The 18,126-nt window shown below is 42.1% G+C and overlaps 3 protein-coding genes across 4 annotated transcripts; 2 read left to right on the top strand and 1 right to left on the bottom strand.

Annotated features, from left to right (window-relative positions):
* The first annotated feature begins 1,223 nt into the window (after nucleotides 1–1,223).
* slc19a2 (solute carrier family 19 member 2) lies at nucleotides 1,224–8,876 on the top strand. Its single transcript, XM_086036933.1, has 6 exons — nucleotides 1,224–1,504; nucleotides 3,086–3,646; nucleotides 5,244–5,490; nucleotides 5,573–5,765; nucleotides 6,748–6,889; nucleotides 8,175–8,876. The coding sequence occupies exons 1-6, from the start codon at nucleotides 1,382–1,384 to the stop codon at nucleotides 8,307–8,309; spliced, it is 1,401 nt and encodes a 466-aa protein (XP_085893059.1). The 5' UTR covers nucleotides 1,224–1,381; the 3' UTR covers nucleotides 8,310–8,876.
* arl6ip6 (ADP-ribosylation factor-like 6 interacting protein 6) lies at nucleotides 8,797–12,035 on the bottom strand. 2 transcript variants are annotated; one of them, XM_086036940.1, is made up of 4 exons: nucleotides 9,946–10,184; nucleotides 9,763–9,816; nucleotides 9,454–9,580; nucleotides 8,797–9,361 (listed from the first exon to the last, which is right to left on the bottom strand). In XM_086036940.1, exons 1-4 carry the CDS (start codon nucleotides 10,106–10,108, stop codon nucleotides 9,262–9,264), a joined length of 444 nt encoding a protein of 147 aa, XP_085893066.1. In that variant the 5' UTR covers nucleotides 10,109–10,184; the 3' UTR covers nucleotides 8,797–9,261. The 2 variants fall into 2 exon arrangements, with proteins under 2 accessions (XP_085893066.1, XP_085893065.1); XM_086036939.1 differs by lacking the exons at nucleotides 8,797–9,361; nucleotides 9,454–9,580; nucleotides 9,946–10,184 and adding an exon at nucleotides 11,250–12,035 and having other exon boundaries at nucleotides 9,761–9,816.
* A 1,712-nt stretch (nucleotides 12,036–13,747) lies between these two features.
* LOC147153870 (uncharacterized) lies at nucleotides 13,748–15,253 on the top strand. The gene has a single exon (XM_086045743.1). The coding sequence runs from the start codon at nucleotides 13,748–13,750 to the stop codon at nucleotides 15,251–15,253; it is 1,506 nt and encodes a 501-aa protein (XP_085901869.1).
* The last annotated feature ends 2,873 nt before the right edge of the window (nucleotides 15,254–18,126 follow it).

Genomic DNA, 18,126 nt, shown 5'->3' with positions numbered 1-18,126 from the left:
TATTCAGTTGACAATATTAGCCAACCTATGAGAATTTTTTTGATAACGTTAAAAGTCGAGCTAATGCTAGACAGCTCCTGGTTAAAGCAACATAAAAACATGCGACATTTAACGTGACTTTGTTTTTTTTGTTTGTTTGTCTTTTGCAAGTCGATGGAAGAGGTACATTTGTGTGCAGATAAGTTTTTCCTTTTGTGCCAATCAAAAGAAACAGTAACATAATGCTGCATTCGAGAAAGGTTGAAGTCGGATTTATCCCACTCCGATTGTCCCAGTTCCGACCTCAAAGCGTTTGAAGCGAATGTAAACAACAAAGATGGCTGATTCCGATTAATTGTTTGTTGCTCTGGCTCATCATAACACATTTTGACCAACAGCAAACCTTCATAATTTCCTTAATAAATGACATGTAATTTTTAAGATTGTCAACATATATTGAGCTTTAATTTAGTTATTTTACGTAACTTAACACAACGTGATTTGTACTTACTACGTCAAGATATGCCGTTAAATGAATGAAATGCTTTGAAGATAAGATAGTTCTTTATTTATAGAATTTAAGTAAATTATGAAGAAGGTCTGCTGGAGGTCAAAATATGTTGTGATGAACCAGAGCAAAAAAGGTAGTCAGCCATTTTTATTGTTTAAATTTGCCTCGAACACTTTCAGATAGGAACTGCGACAATCCGAGTGGGATACATCTGATTTAACACTTTCCTCGAATCCTAGATGTCTTTTTTTAAGTGATACTTTCAAACATTTACAAATATAATTGTTGTATAACAAAGTGAAAATATCAATGTAATGCAATATGTACACAAATGCTGCATGTGTCTTCGTGTGGCCCCCGACTTCGCACCTCGGACCTCCCAATTCAGACGGACGTTCTAATGCGCTTTTCGTAGTTGTCGTAGTCGGAAAATCTCGGAAAACCCGAGTTCCCACTTTCCTCGAACGCAGCATTAAGGTGGCGTGATCACTCATAGCATTTGAAGATTTAATGTATGTGTACAGTACGTGTAAAGGGACACCACAGAGCTGGAGGACAATTTGTCCAACATATTTGAAAAACGGACCATGTATTCATATTTGATGTTTTCAAAAACAAGAGGTAATACACCAAAACACATATAATTAATTTTTTCCAACTGAGTTACAAGGAACGTATCAAAATCTTACTAAAAGAAGGCGATTTAATACCTCGGTTATACTGTAATTCATAATTTGTTCTCCGTGCAACTCTATACTTTGACCACCGCGTGGCGGTCGTGTGCTAAAACAAATCGGTAAATGACGAACGAAGAAGTCTCGCAACCGGTGTGTGTGTGTTTGTGGAGTCGAAGTTGATGTGGATGTGGAGGTCAAGTAACTTGAGTACAACATGTCTGTGTTGTACCCAACCCTGTGCCTGTGTGCGTATGGCTTATTTTCCAACCTGAGGCCGTCCGAACCTTTTCTTACCGCTTACTTGATGGGACCAGATAAGAACCTGACCAAGGCGCAGGTGAGCAAGGGTACCCGTGCTAAGGGCTCTGTACAGTAATGCACGGTAGACGGATACCACGCGACGCTACAATTACTGGTATCTAAATAACGTATCGCGATTGCCAGTAGTTTTAGATAATTATCGACCAATGTGTTACTTAATTTCAGAAACGTAGTCAGGAACCATGTTCGGCCGACGCGTGATGTAACATAATGCACAGCGTACTGCGTAATTCTAACTTCCGCCATCAGTCAGTGGTAGGTATAAACTCTTCACTTTTCCCACATTTTCCCTCCATTGTATGGCCATATTCTGAAATGGTTACATTGATTTCTCAACCTCAAAATTCTACACACAAGTAGGGTTGCAAAGGGATAGGGAATTACACTTAAAAGCATGATATTTAAATGTATTTATTTGTAAGTACAGTACAACATGATCAAATTGTAAATATTTTAGTAAACAATCACATATCTCATACGGGTACAAATCATTAATGCCGAGTTAAACATCACTCATGGCCTTGACCCAACCCATTCGAAAATGAATAAAAATGCACACTCTCATCCTAAAATACCAACAATGTCCCATTCAAAGTGTTAAGTGTTAAGATCCCCTCTCCCGCCACTGCAGTCGATTAAAAAAAAACATCTTCCCACAAGTTTCTCAAGCTTCTGCATTTTTACAAAACATTTGAGGCAATGGGCTCTTTACATTCAATACCAGTCAAGCACAGAACTGTGCAATGTTATACTAAGACCCCATATCAAAGACACATTTAAGTTTTTTGGGTGCAAATGTATCACAAAATATAATTTAAAAATGCCCCTCCAAGTCTGAGGGCATGGTCCGGGTGAACATTTATTAAGATAAAATGCACTGCATGCTTCACAGGTGAGTTTAATTTGACCTTCTCTAAACTTTGGAATGGATACTTACAGTATGTCCAACATTGGGTGTTTGTGTGTAGACCGGGCTAATATACAGTATAACAAAAGTTAAAAAAAAAAAAAAAAAAAAGTTAAAAACAACTTAAAATCATCTTTCCTTAACCCCTCTCACAGTAGACAAATTACAATTTTGTTATCTTTTTTGTCCTGGACAAGTTAGTAAACATGGTTTTAGACTATAATCCCGACTGAAAACAAATGCTAAATCCTTTGGAATTCGTGGTTAATCTCAAATTATTTTTTTCCCCACCCATCTTGTTAAAGAAAGCTTTTGTGATGCAGTGCCCGGACAAACAGTCTCACACGGAAAGAATTTACAGACAAGGCAAATGCATAGTACAAGGTGCAAAGAAATAATGATTTAAAACAAGATGACATTTAAAAAAAATGACGCAAGTAGGCTAAATGAAAAAAATAAAACAAAATAGTAAAAAGACAAAACCGATAACAAAGTTAAAATCACAACGGTAGGTAGGTCTGAACGATCTAATTGCGATTATAAAATAAAAGCCTACCGACAGACCGAAATGAAGCATTTTATTTTTTTGTTGGTTAATTGTTCAGCCCTAACTAACTGTAGGTATTTTTCTTCTTTTTTTTTTAATATGAAAATCAGTCAAATGTCATTCTGTCTTTTTGCTTTGTGCAGGTGGTCAGCGATATCTACCCAATCTGGACATATTCCTATCTGGCGCTGCTGTTCCCCGTCTTCCTGGCCACGGACTACCTCTGTTATAAGCCTGTGTTGGTGTTGCAAGCAACGAGCTTTGTGGTCACTTATCTGATGCTGGCCAAAGCGCAGGGCCTTGGCGCCATGCAACTTCTGGAGTTTTTCTTCGGCCTCGCCACAGCCTCGGAGGTGGGCTACTACTCGTACCTCTACAGCGTGGTCGAGCCCGCGCACTACCGGAGGGTGACGGCTTACTGCCGCAGCGTCGCTCTTTTTGGCTCGGCCGCCGGCTCGCTGACCGGCCAGCTCCTCCTCACCGTGGCCAAAGTCCAGTTGGTGCACCTCGTGTGGGCCACGCTCGCGTCGGCCGCCCTAGCCTTCATCCCGCCTTGGTTTCTGCCCATGCCCAAGAGGAGTTTGTTTTTTCACAAGAAAACCGAGGCTGCGGCGGCGGCGGAGGAGAGGCAGTGTGACTACAGCAGTGCCCTAATCGAGAAGGTTGACAACAAGGTGCCTCTGGACCATGAGGACGTCTCAACTGTGAGTCTGATGCTACATTGGCGGGGAAGAGCGATTGAGCCCTGCTGTGAATAGCTAAAAAAAAAAAAAAACACTATAAATGTCCATAACTGCCTATATTAATAATTATAACTATCAATATACCACAAGCCATGATCCCCAAATGCTCTACTATACTGTAACTTCACACTCATCCTAAATAGTTTACAGATTTGAGTTTGGCAAAAGGCACCAGAAGTACACGTGTTGTGTACATGCCACATGGGGAACTATCTGCTGTTATTTGCTAAAAGTCTCAGCAGTTTTTGTTTCTGTGCTTAGGCCAAAGATATGTCGACTATAAAGGTATTGCTTTGGGGCCATCTTGTGGCATTTTGCTGCTATTGAATGTATCCTACTGAAAATTCTATTGAATTTTATATACTGTATATATGCATGTATATATTAGTGCTGTCAAATTTACCGTGTTATCGGGCGGTAATTACATTTTCTAATTGATCGCGTCAAAATATTTGGCGCATTTAACGCATGCGCAGAATGCCACTCAGAAGTGCACAGTGAGCAGCAGAGCGGACGCGTGTCAGCCCGCGGGAGTATAAAGAAGCATTTAGAGAGAAGAGTGCAGCTTTAAATCTCAGAAATGTGAATAAATTGGCTTGCCTCAGCGACTGAGGATGAGTAGAGAAGAGGGCTGTCTTGTTTTGTGTTAATAGAGTCAGTTTAAAGGAGGAACACGCGACATGCTGATACCACCTACAGCACAGCACAGCATAGCATAGCATAGCATAACATACTGTATGAGCCAATCACATTCGTGTGCACTTCAGGGACCACTCGGAAAACAAACTAAGAATATTACAAGGGCCATACATAAATGTGTACATTACACATATATACACACTAGAGATAGACCGATATGCTTTTTTTCAGGGCAGATACCGATACAGATTATTAGTAGTCAAGGAGGCCGATATTAATTTTCAGCGAAAAGGAAAATAGTGCATCTAAATCTAAAGAAAAATGTACTCTTAACTTTGTTGCAACGTCTTTAAGCATGTTTATTGAACAATGTTTCAGGTTTGCATAATGGTGATTTTTCTTTTTAAATCATTATTACAAGACATTTTTGACAGTATACATCTCTGTTATAAAATTCTAACAAAAAGCTCAGGGAGCGCCCAGGACTGTCAGCATGTCTTAAAAAGGAGAAAGGAAAATGTAAACAATAGCTCCATGTAGTTTACTACAGTAAATGAAAATTTCAAAATGACAGACATGTTAAACTTTCACATATCTTGGTTTTGATTGCCACAGTTTTACATTGAGCCAGAGTTTTAAAAAAAGGCAGCTGCCGATAATATCGGTCTATCCCTAAGACACACTCACGCACACTTTTTTTGCACACATTTGTAATACTTCTGTCACTGTTCTGAGGCCCTTTTGCGTGTTTTTGTAGTGAATATAAATACTGTACTACAGAAAGAATGTTAATTTTAATTTAAAAATGTTAATCCCCCCCATCGCCCTCCCCCCCACACGCAATAAATTGGGGTTTCACTGTACTGAACGTCTTCCCGAACACTATACAGCGCAACAATTTGTCCGTTGTGTCCATTAGGACTCCCCGTCATCCGAGGAGACAAACGGAAGCTGCGCTTTATCGGCGGTCTTGAAGATGCTTTTGGCTGACTTGCTGCACTGTTACAGACGAGGCCCCCTGCTAGCGTGGTCACTGTGGTGGGCGCTGGCAACATGTGGTCACTTTCAGGTGGTCAACTATTCCCAAGCGCTGTGGGAGAACATCCGCCCCTCCGGCGAATACGCCATCTACAACGGCTACGTGGAGACCTTCTCCACACTGCTGGGTACTGCGAGATTCTTATCCCTTTTTAATGCAAACGCTGGCAACCATCTCCTCTAAGATGACTGCTTGGGGCGTGTCTTTAGGGGCGATGGCTGCCCTCCTGGTGGGCCACCTGCCTGTGCGCTGGACTGTGTGGGGAGAGCTGACCTTGTGCGCCCTTTCGATGCTCACGGCAGCCTGCGTGCTCGTCATGGCAACGCTGAGGAGCATCTGGCTGTGTTACGGCGCCTATGTCCTTTTCAGAGCGACCTACATGCTGCTCATCACGGTTGCCACGTAAGTACCAAGAGGGGCGGTCACGTCACGCCACGCCACGCCACTCAGTTAGTTGACCATGTGGCTGTGTCAAGTGAAACATGGCTGACGGACGATGGCTGTTGTGCTATCCTGAAATTAGCTTCATGAACAAATCGCGTATTGGCAAGACAACGCGGGGGGGGGGAAGTTGCTGCCATTTTTAAATCATTATTTCAGTGCAAAGAAACTTTGTTGGGTGTCAAGTTCACACCAAGTGAGACATTAGTAAACAATGCACACAAAGAGGGGAGAAGACACTCGACAACAATATTGTCTTTTTACTTGCAAGGAGAGCGCAGGGAAGTGCACGATTACAGTTCCTAAAACCCTCTGCCCGGCTCCCGCGCCTCCTCGCTTTTTATTTTCTTCGGAGTCCCTGATTACAAAGGTGTTCCAGCTCTAAGGGAAAGGGGAGCGAAAGCAGCTGGAACGCTATGAACTTGTTTTGTCTATGTGTGTGCGTGCGCCGTTAGCATCCACATGTGGAAGCGAAGCACATCAAGCAAGTTGGGCGTAGATTTGGAAAAAGCGAATGCTAAACCCACAAGCTAACAAAGCTAACAGGCCTTGTCCACAAGAATCCAACACATGAATAATAAACTACATTATTCTTCTTACATTGGGTGACTTCAACTCTTTTGAATGTCTCCGTTTCTCTGAAGGTTATTGTGGGAATCATTTATAGACAAAACGGAAAATGAATACATTTATGGAAGAGTTTGGAGAAACGCCGTCAGTTGTCTGGACATAAGTGGAGACTTTAGCATTCGTGTTGACAACAACTTGGATACGTATGCCAATACAATTACTTTTGGTGAATAGTCCAACACACACTCAAGGTCACGTTCTTGACCTCGTGATCTCTAAAGATGTTGACATTTGACTAACCCTCATCCAATAGAAGTGAAGGAATATTTACCACTTGCAGCTTTTACGCATTTAACTTTCTTTCCTCTCCCAGATATGAAATAGCTTCCAGTCTTGACATGCAGCGCTACGCCTTGGTGTTTGGCGTCAACACCTTTATGGCTCTGCTGCTGCAGTCTCTGCTCACTCTGGTGGTGGTGGACTCGGCTGGCCTGGGTTTGGACATCTTCACCCAGGTGAAACATTGTGATTTGCTCTCACACTTGCTCAGGCACTCGCACAGCTTTGGGTACACCTTAACCATGTAATGAGTTGTAATTTGCTGTGGTTGCAAAACTGCACTGCAAGTACGGTGAGCTCCCGCATGTCACATTTCGGCATTAGAAAAAAATTCACCTATAGACTGATTTTTTTGTTTTTGTTTTTTGTTTGTTTGTTCAACCTGTCCCGTTACTCACTGAAAAAATCAATTTGCTGTTTTATGTGTAGGCCAGGCTGAAAGCAATAAAATTATTACAGTACTTTGGCAGCATGTTGGCACAAAGTAACTAATCCATGAAGGTGCCTAAGTGACACACTTCAGCCGATGGGAGAATCGGCGCAGCCCAAAAAAGTGCGCAGCAGCATACCTGTTCTGTTTCAAGCACCCTGCAGAATATTCCTTAAGTGAATTGAGGATCTTCATTTTGCCAACATGTACAGAAGAGTGTTCTGCCGCCATCTAATTGGCAAGGGTTCACTAGCCGCCTATCCCCAGGGACATACTGGGCCCGAATATTTTGGTTATGTCTCTTAAACCCTAGATAGACCAAAAAGACGCTGGCCAACAGTGACAGACGCTTACCCCCCCCGTGGCGTCCGGCCGGCTGTCGGCACGTTACGCTGGAGGAATACACCGCAACGACAGACAGCGACGCTGACCATAAAAGTACCTTCTGCACATGTGTGAGATGTAATACCCTTCCATACCATCGGCGGCGGTAGTCAACATTTCTCTCGGTTAGAAAACTCCAACCGGAAAGCTGTTGGCCGGGGGCGGATTATAAAAAACGTAAACAATGCATTCGGCTCTATTCTTCGCTCACGATGAACTCCCACGCGAAGTAAACCATCACGTTGTGAAATACTTACCTTGTCAACGCTCGCTCTTGTACTGGTAAGAAGATGAAGGCAGCGGAGGCGTGCTCACTTTTTTTCCCGCATTTGTCACTTCCCGTTGGCGCTGCGAGCGCTGATTTGCTAGCTAACAGCCAGTCAGAGTGACCAAATGTCACGATTCAACATACGTAACCGCCCCCAAGACGCTTGCAAACGGGTTACGACACTACGACGGTGGCCACTACACTAAACAGACGGCGCATTCACAACGCTTCACGACCTCCGACGTCGGTTTGGTCAATCAGGGCCTTTATACTCTCATTACCAGGGTGTACTTAATGCAGTCTTCATGGATAATGGGGTTAGAAGATTGTATTCACAATGATCCATGCTTATACCGGTTTATATGTCTCCTGACATCAGTTCTACGTGTACGGTGGCTACTTTGCTGTCATCTCTGCTGTGTTCCTCTTCGCCGGGCTTTACAAACTGGCCACCAGGCGGCACTCTGACCAAGAGGTCCTGTCCAGAAGTCCGACAGACACACACAGCACGTAATATTGAAGCGATGATGGGAGAACTCCAAAGTGTCTATTCACAAACACAGGAAACTATCTTATGGAGGTTTTTTTTTTTTTTTTTTTTGGTTGTTTACATCCGACTAAGCACTTCTGCCAATAACGAAACACAATCAGAAGTTTTAGTATTAAACTGACTGCACTGATACATAAAACATGTTGTTTGTAAGTATAATTTTGTTTGAATCAATTTGAGGCCTTAGACTTGAAAGCAATATTGTATGCGTACTTTCTCATGTTCTCCCACACCCTCTTTTTTTAACACGGTAAATGTATATTTGTGTGCCTGAAATCACAAGTCACAGCAAAGATCATATAGAATGTACTACTACTACTATATTTGGTTACTGGTGAACTATTGATTTGTTAGTGAATTGTGAACCAAACAAATGGGTGCAACGATTGTATGGCTACGAGTGGTTGAGAGATTGTGTGTCTGTCTGTGTCACTAGTATGGATTCTGAAAGTTAAGATTGTCACATTTTTTATTGTCACTATTTTCTTACTTGCTTTGGTTACAAATAAATGTAATTTAATTCCACCTCAATACCGCCTTTGTATTTTTGGGTTGTTTCTATAATTAATTCATTCACTGCCATTGACTACTTTGTCTTTTCACAGTCCAGCCATTCAATCCCAAGAATTGAGATTTTTTTTTCCAAATGTTACCATAACAGGGTCTGAAAATGTTGGGCAGTGAATGAGTTAATATGCATTGAATTTCTTCTCTGACATACTACAAAATAACTTAATTACATGCTGTAGTGAATGATGTAGTGAGGTAACGATGCTAAAATATATATTTTTTTACATTTTTACTTTGTATTCAATTTTTGACATGGATGAAAGAACATTGTCAAAAAAAATTGTCAAATTGAATAGTTCATTGAATGGGCATCACTGTAGTTAATGGACGCAAACATCCGACAAAATCATGTCAGGCTCCAGATGACCGTAAACGTTGCCATGGTGCCATTGAGGAGAGCGACACCATAATCCAAGAGGAAATCTCTGTTGGGTTTGTCTCTGGAACTTAAAAGTTAAAAAAAAAAAAAAAAAACAGGACGACACTTAAGTCTGTATATTTACATTTGTTTAAAAATATATGTATACATTTTAAATACCTGCACAGTGTTAGCAGTGTTGGAAGCGGCAGGCCTGGTTTGTAGGAGTTGAGGTAGGTCAGAGTCCATGAGAAGACACAGCAACTGAATCCTGCTAATACCGATAGAACCAGGACGCTCCAGAAACCTACACGCAAAAAGACACATCTTATGAGCAAGGGTGACAAAAATCAACAAAAAATAATAATGTAGTGGGCCCAAGCTTTTACTTCCCCCTCACCACCATAAATCCATGATGGCAAACTTTGTTTTTGAGTGACATTATTGACTTCAAAAGTCAAGGTAAGTGACAGGGTTTCCAATACTCACCCAACATCCTCACTTGTGCCCCATCCTCTTCCTTTACTCTGCCTGCCCGCAACTCTGAAACAATTACACATGAATGGAGTTAAGACTGCAGTTTTACTCGCTCACACGCACATTCATTCTCTCTCGCTCTTTGTTCCCTAATTCTATTCAGACGTTCAATCCAACGCAAAGGCTCGTGTTTACCTTGCAGTATAGGGTCCAGAAGTGCGCAGAAAGCGCCAACGGCAACTACAACTACAGCAGAAATAACTCCACACATCGCCATTACAGTCCACGGTTTAAGGCCGTTACGATGTTTCGCGGAGCTTCCTCCTACCATTGGCCCAGTGTGTGGCATATGCTCCATTTTTAAAGGCACACTTGAGCAATTAGAACATTTTTTTTAACAAGTACAATGTATAATTCACCAGCTTCGCGTTTGTACTTACACTTCCGTAAAGTGCGCCTCCTCCTCCGCCTCTTCTTCTTCTTCTTCATATTTCCGGGCAGACAGCTGGGCCACGATTTGGTACGTTTTTCCCCGTGTGTAAGTGTTATTGACAATAAATTAATCAACATATTAATTAATTCGAGGTATGTCATTTTTTCATCAGATGAATATAAATTGCATACTCTAACTTTGTTTTTTTTTTCGTGAAAAAAAAACGACCTTTCCCTATGAATTCAAAAACTTTACTCTTGAAAAAGAAGAAATTCTTCAAATGTGATTCCATACCAACCACAAAAATATGAACTTATCATAAAGTGATTAAAAAAAATAAGGCCAACGAGTGGTTCTCAATACCACCTGACTGTTCTGAGGCTCCAGCCTTCTTATACCCTTTTTCCTGAAACAAATAAGCTCTTCGAGAAATAGAACTTTACTTTTAAAACAATCCAAAAAATCCAGGAGAAACCCACGCAAACACAGAGAGAACATGCAAACCCCACACAGGAAGGTATTGAGCCTAGATACGAGCCCACAAGCCCTGAATTGAGACATACTGTATGTGCTAACGAGTTGACCAATGCGCCGCTATGTCTAAATTTACAATATTTTAATTCCCTTTTGTTCTACGTGAGGCTGCTCCATGCATTACTGTTTATAAAAACGGATTTAATTTGAGTGCCATTTATGCTAACTTACTGTAGCCCGTTTTACATTACATGTGAGCAGTAAGCTAGAAGGTTCGGTTGAACATTTCGGCATTTAGATATACAATTCTTTTCGGGTTTACATATCAGCAATTCACAGTAAGTCAACTTCAGCCGTGAGGGGAATAAACAGCTTGAAGCAAGCACGCTTCGTTTCTTATTTAGACGATACTTTAAAAAGTGTTTGTGGTGTGTGCGTGTGTGGGGGAGGGGTGAAACTTTTCACCGACAAGGTAATGTTCTCCCGCTATCGCGGTGTTATCCTTTGCGATTGCACAGTACGCCGGAATCAGTTACCCCTGATCTCGAATCCCAGACATGCTAAGATTTTATCCAAGCATCCAGATATTTACCAGCCCAAAGTGGAGCAATAACAAGGGCAGAGTCGCCGGCACCAGTTCTTCTTGCTCGTCCCTTGTGCTGAAGTGCCTAAAGGGCAACCCTGTGAAGCGGGTGCCTCGGTTCTCCGGTGCCTGTCTGGTCCGGGCAGGCTTTGCGTGCGGGTCGAGTCACCGTCTGTGACGCAAGAGACACTCTTTCGGGCCTCGCGTGCGTCTTGCATCCTGAGTAAAGCCGCTTTCACAGCTTGGAGCTTCTCCTCCATTTCTGGCACAATCGTGTGCTCTTCGTGGGGCCCGATTGAAGGAATGCTGGGGACTTGCCTGAGCTTTTTCATCATCCGAACCTCCCGAAGTTGCTGCCTCAGCTGGCAACTGAGGTCCTGAATGGCCCTCTCTGCGGCCGCCGCGTTCTCTTTCTCCTTCCTCTGACTTTGGCGAAGCTGCATTCTCAGGTCGTCGATTACCTTCCAGTTGGCACGCAGCTTGTCGGCGTTGTGCCTCTCCTGGTTTTCGGATGTCTTTATCTTCGATTTCAGCGTGTGAATCTCGATCCACAGCTGAATCTTGCTGTTTTTTGTCCGGTTCCCCTGAAGGTATTCCAGGACAGCGAACTGGCTCTTGATTTTGCATTTGATGTGCGCCCTTTCCGTCGGGTGACATGATAGGAGACGAACTTTGTTGGCATTGAGGTCTTTGGTGACATCAGTCACAAGCTTGTCAATGTAGGACATGACGTTATAGTCCTCGCCCGAAGCGTATGCATCCGCCATGTTGCTTTTTTTCCCGCCCCCCATTTAAAAAAAAAAAAAAAAAAAAAAAAAATACCACTTCTTGATAGAAACCTCCTGCCTTGCGTAAAAATCAAGAATGAATGCCTTTGTGCATCATAAAGTATTTGGTGACATCATAAAAGAATCAGTCTGTCACAGTGTCAGCACTCGGTCGGTGTTTCCCAAACCTTTTCGTGAGCCAAGCTGCCAAGGGCATATGGTTTCAATTTAAAAGTAATATTGGCATACCATCAAACAAAAATGCCACAAAAATCAAACGACATCCCCACCGCCATATTGTGGAAAAACATTGAATTGTTCTGCCTGTCACTATATGTCACTGCCGTAGATAGGTGAAAAAGGATTACTGTACTGTAATGTATTGTGTAATCTGAGTAAACGGTTCTAAATGAATGCATTTATAATGTATTGAGGTCAGGTGGGGAGAGTTTCTAAAGGCGTGGGGCAGAGAGGCTGGAGACTGAAGATGGAGGGAAGGAAGAGGGTCTCATGATGTGGAGGGCAGTAGGCGGGGGACACCCTGAATTGGTTGCCGGCCATTCGCAGGGCACACAGAGACAAACGTCCGCACTCACAATCACACTTAGGGGCAATTTAGAGAGTCCAATCAACTTACGATGCATGTTTTTGGAATGTGGGAGGAAACCGATTGTTCTGTGACAAAATTAAATTGACTGGCATTTTGAGTTCAAAGAAAGAAAAATGAAGTTTAAATAAAAGACATTCAAAATATTTTATTTTTCATCATTTGTATTTTACAAAGAAACCGTTATCGGAAAATCGGGTTTGAGAGAAAATAATCGGGATTTTCTTGTTAGGCAAAATCGAACAGCCCAAATTGTAGTGTAGAAGTTTTTATTCATCCTCAAATACTCAAACTCACCTGTCTCTTCTTTAATGCCCCACATAGCTATTAGGGGTGTAACGGTTCACAAAAGTCACGGTTCAGATCGGTCACGGATTTTGAGTCACGGATCGAATTGTGTTTTGAATCAGAAAAAAAAAATAAAAAATACCGGTTCATTTATTTTTAACTCCTAAATGGCTATATTAGACATTAGTAGTTTTTTTTTTTTTTTAATGGGCAAAAGTGTTTTATAATATATATATATATATATATATATATATATATATATATATATATATATATATATATATATATATACTGTAATATTTCTGAAATATACAGTACATAGGCTACTCAAAGTACAGATACTATACTTGCCACTACTAGTTACCAATAGTGTAGTATTGGCAAGGAATACACAATTAAATTCTGCTAAAAATCACAAGATTTAGGTGTGCTCGTAGCCAAATGGGAAAAAAATGTACAAATACATCATGGTTATCATCTTGAGGTGAGAAAAGAAATCTCTGCAGCACTACAGTGAGATGAGAACACAGTGCTGCTCCGATTGCAGGATTACGATGTGTCCGATGTCATCATGAAGGCCTTCATCATCGAGTATTTGCATGATGTCACCTTTTTACAAAAAAAAAAAAAAAAAAAAAAAATGGATGAGTCATACATAATTGTCAGGATTGGACTGTTGTGGTCAATGATGTCACGCGCCTGCTTTCTTTCAAAGGTGCTGCAAAAACGAATTACATTAGTTCGTCTACAATATGCCCATACATCAAAATTGGAATATAAAACACATAGGATGGACTACTTAGTTAAGGCTTAACATTTCTGATAGCTGACATCAAATTGCCAAAATGGAGCATAAAACCAAATTCCATATTAGCAAGACTAACTCCAAACACAAACACAATTTTAATTCAAAGAAGGGGGAACCAGAAAACTTCGATCGCTACCTTGAACAAAAGAAGGCCCAACGCGATGAAGCCATGACGGTCAAGAGGGCCGAAAATCTGAGGTTGATGGAGGCCATTTCAGCCCAGGAGCAGAGGGTGAAAGGCCTGGAACTGGTCCTTGAGAGACAGAAACTAATCAACGAAAACTTTCGGGAGATGGCGGACAAGAAATTGGCCGAGGAAGGGACGCGCTTTGGAAAAATGAACAGGTACAAACTCATCAAAAACGCGGAAATTAGTAAGATTAACGAGCAAATCTTGGAAATGAAAAAGGAAATACCCGAGATTGAGGACACGCTGAGCAAATACGAGCGCTACAAACGCAGCATTTTCAAACTGGCCGCCTCGAACCAGCAAGACAGTCAGGCTCTACCCGAGCACGAGCAGGTGCTGGAGCGGATGGAAAACCTGAGAGAGCAGAACCAGTTCCTGCTGCCTTACGCCGTTAAGAACAACTACGCGCTCCTCGGGGAGCAGCAAAAATTTGAAAACACCAGGAAAAAGAACGAAGAGAACCTGGAGAATCTGCGAACGGAGATCAGCAGCGTGAAGGCCAAAATTGAGGAGGAGATAAACACGTCCTTAAAAATTTCTCAGATGGTGAAGCTCTACAAAGAAAACCGCAATGCGGAGCTGGAAAAGGAGTTGGACTCGCTGACCGCCAGGGTGACCAAAGTGTATCGCTCTTGTTCATCGTCCAGTCATTTCTTAAACCCATTAAAGAAGATGAAACACGTGGAGGAACAGGTGTTTATGCTCATGGGGAAAATCGAGTCCATCCCCAAGGACCTCTTGAAGAAAATGCAAACCAACTTCTACCGGAAGAGATTGCAGGAAGAAGAGCAGCGGCTTCAGAGGGAACGGGAGGACAAAAGGTTAAGGAGGTCCGAGCAGAGGTCCGAACAGAAAACCAAGGGCAACCAAAAAGACGCCCGTCCCAAGCGTGTCATGGTACGCTATAAAATGGCCGCTCGGCCCAAGGCGGCCAGCAAGAAGGTTCAGGCCGCCGAAAAAAAATGCAAAACATTCGAGGACGAGATCTGGGAAGACGTGGTGCAGGCCGGGGACGGGGCGTGCGTCCTTCTGCCGCGGCTCAACGCAGAAAAGACCAAAACGGCCAAGAAGACCAAGGAGCAAACCGCCCCGGCCGCCGACGTGAAGCCACCGCGCAAAAAGAGCGCCAAGGCCGACCTGGAGCCGACGCACTTGCCGCCCATTTCGGCACGGGAGAAACCTGCGGAAGAACTCGTGCCGCCGCCCTTCCCCATCACGCCACCTGCCTACACCGACCCCCTCGGGCTCCTCCGTGCAGCCAAACGGGACGCGCCCTTGTTCCGTTCTCAGGGCATCAGCAAATCTTTGCTCCTCCAACTGGGACAGAAAAAAACGGGGCCCACTTGGGCGTAAACAGAGACTTCTGAGAAAGGAGCAGGGGCGCAATGGCCATTGGGAGCACTGGGAGTTTTCTGACATGTCCCATGACCCGCACGCTCTAGCGGTCACCCTCTTTTGGGTCTGACGAGTGCAGTAAGTGGGCAATTACTTTTTTGCAACAAATGTACGCCCAAGGCCTTGTTGAATTCTGCTCCCCCTTCAGTTTGCGCGCGCCCATTTTTGGCCGCATGCCGACGTGACAACGACCAATGGTGTCAAACTCAATTTTTGGTCGCTGGCCACATGTGGTTTCCCTTTAGCGGATCGTTATGACAGTGAAAACCATATCAATGTTTCATCACCTCATCCATCACATTATTCCACAAACAGTTTCCACCTGCATTCCAGTGTTTATTAGAGATATTTCCAACAACAAATTCAATTTGAAATCAGAAGTCATGGGACATAGCGGCGAGCAAATTTAGAAAACACTCAAACTTGACATACAAGGTGACTCAACCAGCGTCACAAGATGTTTGGCAGAGAGAATTGGCGAATATCCTTTGAAAGGAGGTCGTCTAACTGTTTGTTGCCACTCTCAGCCGAAGTTTACCGTCAAACTAACATACCTGTCAACTTATACGTTTTCCCCGTATTTTTATACGTTTTTTTGAGCATTTCAAATTGCGTGCGAAGTATAACAATTTTTGTACGGAAAAAAAAAAAAAATGTTAGACCGATCTCGTCTTGCCCATTTCGGCTCTAATCCGGATCATCTCGGTCACTGGTATGAATGGACAGGTACGAACTAACAGACTTTTACAAGTTTTAACTAGTGCAACCACTTCTTCTGCTACCTGAATGCAAACAATGGAAAACTCCATGGGCACAGGGGCTAACAATTAGCATCTAAGTGGCCTTCCTGCTACATTTGAAGCAATGGATATCTGAACACAAACAGTGCCGCAACACATGTAGACAGACCATCTAACTATTCACAAGCATAGATTCTATATCCTGTGCCATTCTGAGTAGCTAAGAGAGGAGAGGAGACTCCAGAGCAGTATGTGCGTATGTCTAGTACTACCCCAGGTGATCAAGACAAGCACACCAGAAAGGACAGCACAATTAAAGTTGAAAGTATGACAAAAAACAGTTCAATTCTTTGTAATTGTATTTAATTGTACTAAAAGTTCTTTTGTCATTTTAATTTTTCTCAAAAAACATTGCATTTTTTGTGTCTTTTTTTTTGGAGGCTGGAACGGATTAATGTCATTTCCATTCATTTTAATAGGGAAAGATGATTTGAGTGTGATGAAGTAATTCAATTTCCAGTTTGCAAATGTCTAGGTTGAAAAACAAACTCAAAAAGTAAGTGCTTATATATCCTCAGTACGATGTGTCAAAAAAAAAAGCTCCAGGACTGGTGTGACATCTTCAAACCCAAGCTAAGAGTCCCCCCCCCCCCCTCTCAAAATGTGGGCCAGATGTTGAATAGCACTTCTATAAAGTGACCCTATAACATTAGCTTGATTCAGTGCGCGAGAAGAGGCGAGAACTGGAGCAGGACAACTCGTGGCCGCTTTACAATGACAATGCTCAAAATGCCCAGAGCATCATACAGTTCCTGACCGAGAAGAACTTCAAGTGTTTTGTATACATAAAATGAATTGCTGTACTAGACATGACAATGTTTGCTTGGCCAGGAACTGTCCGATGCTCCGGGCATAGTGAACGGTGAGTTGTCCTGCCACAACGCTCACCTTTTTCTCGCACTGCTGGATTCCTTTGTAGATGTGCTGGATGAATGGCCATCATTGAAGCGGAATACTAGTCTTTTCTTTAATTTTTTTTTTTTTAAATTTGGGTTTGAAATCTAGCTTTTCAACTCTTTTCAATAACTTGTATGGAAAAAGTTCTGTAGGCTGTTACTTGACCGCTATAAATGTATCCTTCTAAACTGTGTTCCACTCCTGTGTGCACTTGAATGCACCATTGTTGACACTAATAAAAGAAAAAGTAACTTCAAATGTCCACAAAAATGGCAAAGCCTCTTCTTTGTTCAGGTTTCTTTATTATTCCGCCACATAATTACATCATCATCATCATCATCATCATCATACACATCCAAAAGTAAATATCAAAAGGACGAAAAAAAAAAAAAATTGAGAAAATAATCTTGAATATATCAGCCTGGAAAACCAAATCATTTCTCCCAGAGAGAAAACAAACTACTGTCACCAGGACAACGAATTACAGTACAAAGATCACAAGACCATACACAGATGCGATTGGTCGGCAAGTGTGAAACTTCAATGGCACTTGTTTTGAGATTCTCTCCTCCACTCACAGGAACCCTGTTGGTTAAACCGTATATATATATATATATATATATATATATATATATATATATATATACATATATATACACATACATACATACGTATAGTATATATATATATATATGTATATATACACATACATACATACATATAGTGTATATATATATGTATATATATATATAAAATGTCGGCCCCAGGCATATTTTGTGATTTTTATCCTTTTTTACAATGCATTCAGACACACACAAAGTATTTACGTATATAGTATGGTATACACGGTAGCACTCTCTTATAAATGATACAGTATACAGCATGGCAACAATTACACTCAACATTACACCATCGGTAAAGCAAATGTATTTCATTTAATGGGGTCTCAACATTATACGCTTCATGTTAGTGTTTGAAGACTTTAGAACATGAATTTGAAGGTTTATCATTGTGTCTCACGTCGAGGAAGCGCGCTGACTATACGATTGAATGCTAAAAGCTTTGGACAGATTCCCCCCTGAAAGATTGTGTACCAAGGCGGACTTTTTCCAAATTTAATCCTGCAGCTTCACC

Source organism: Filicampus tigris, chromosome 1 (assembly GCF_054856515.1).
Source record: "Filicampus tigris isolate MCC_2025a chromosome 1, RoL_Ftig_1.0, whole genome shotgun sequence".
Lineage (NCBI taxonomy): Eukaryota > Metazoa > Chordata > Actinopteri > Syngnathiformes > Syngnathidae > Filicampus > Filicampus tigris.
Note: the sequence above shows the minus strand (reverse complement) of the source record. Positions and strands in the feature narration are given on the sequence as shown.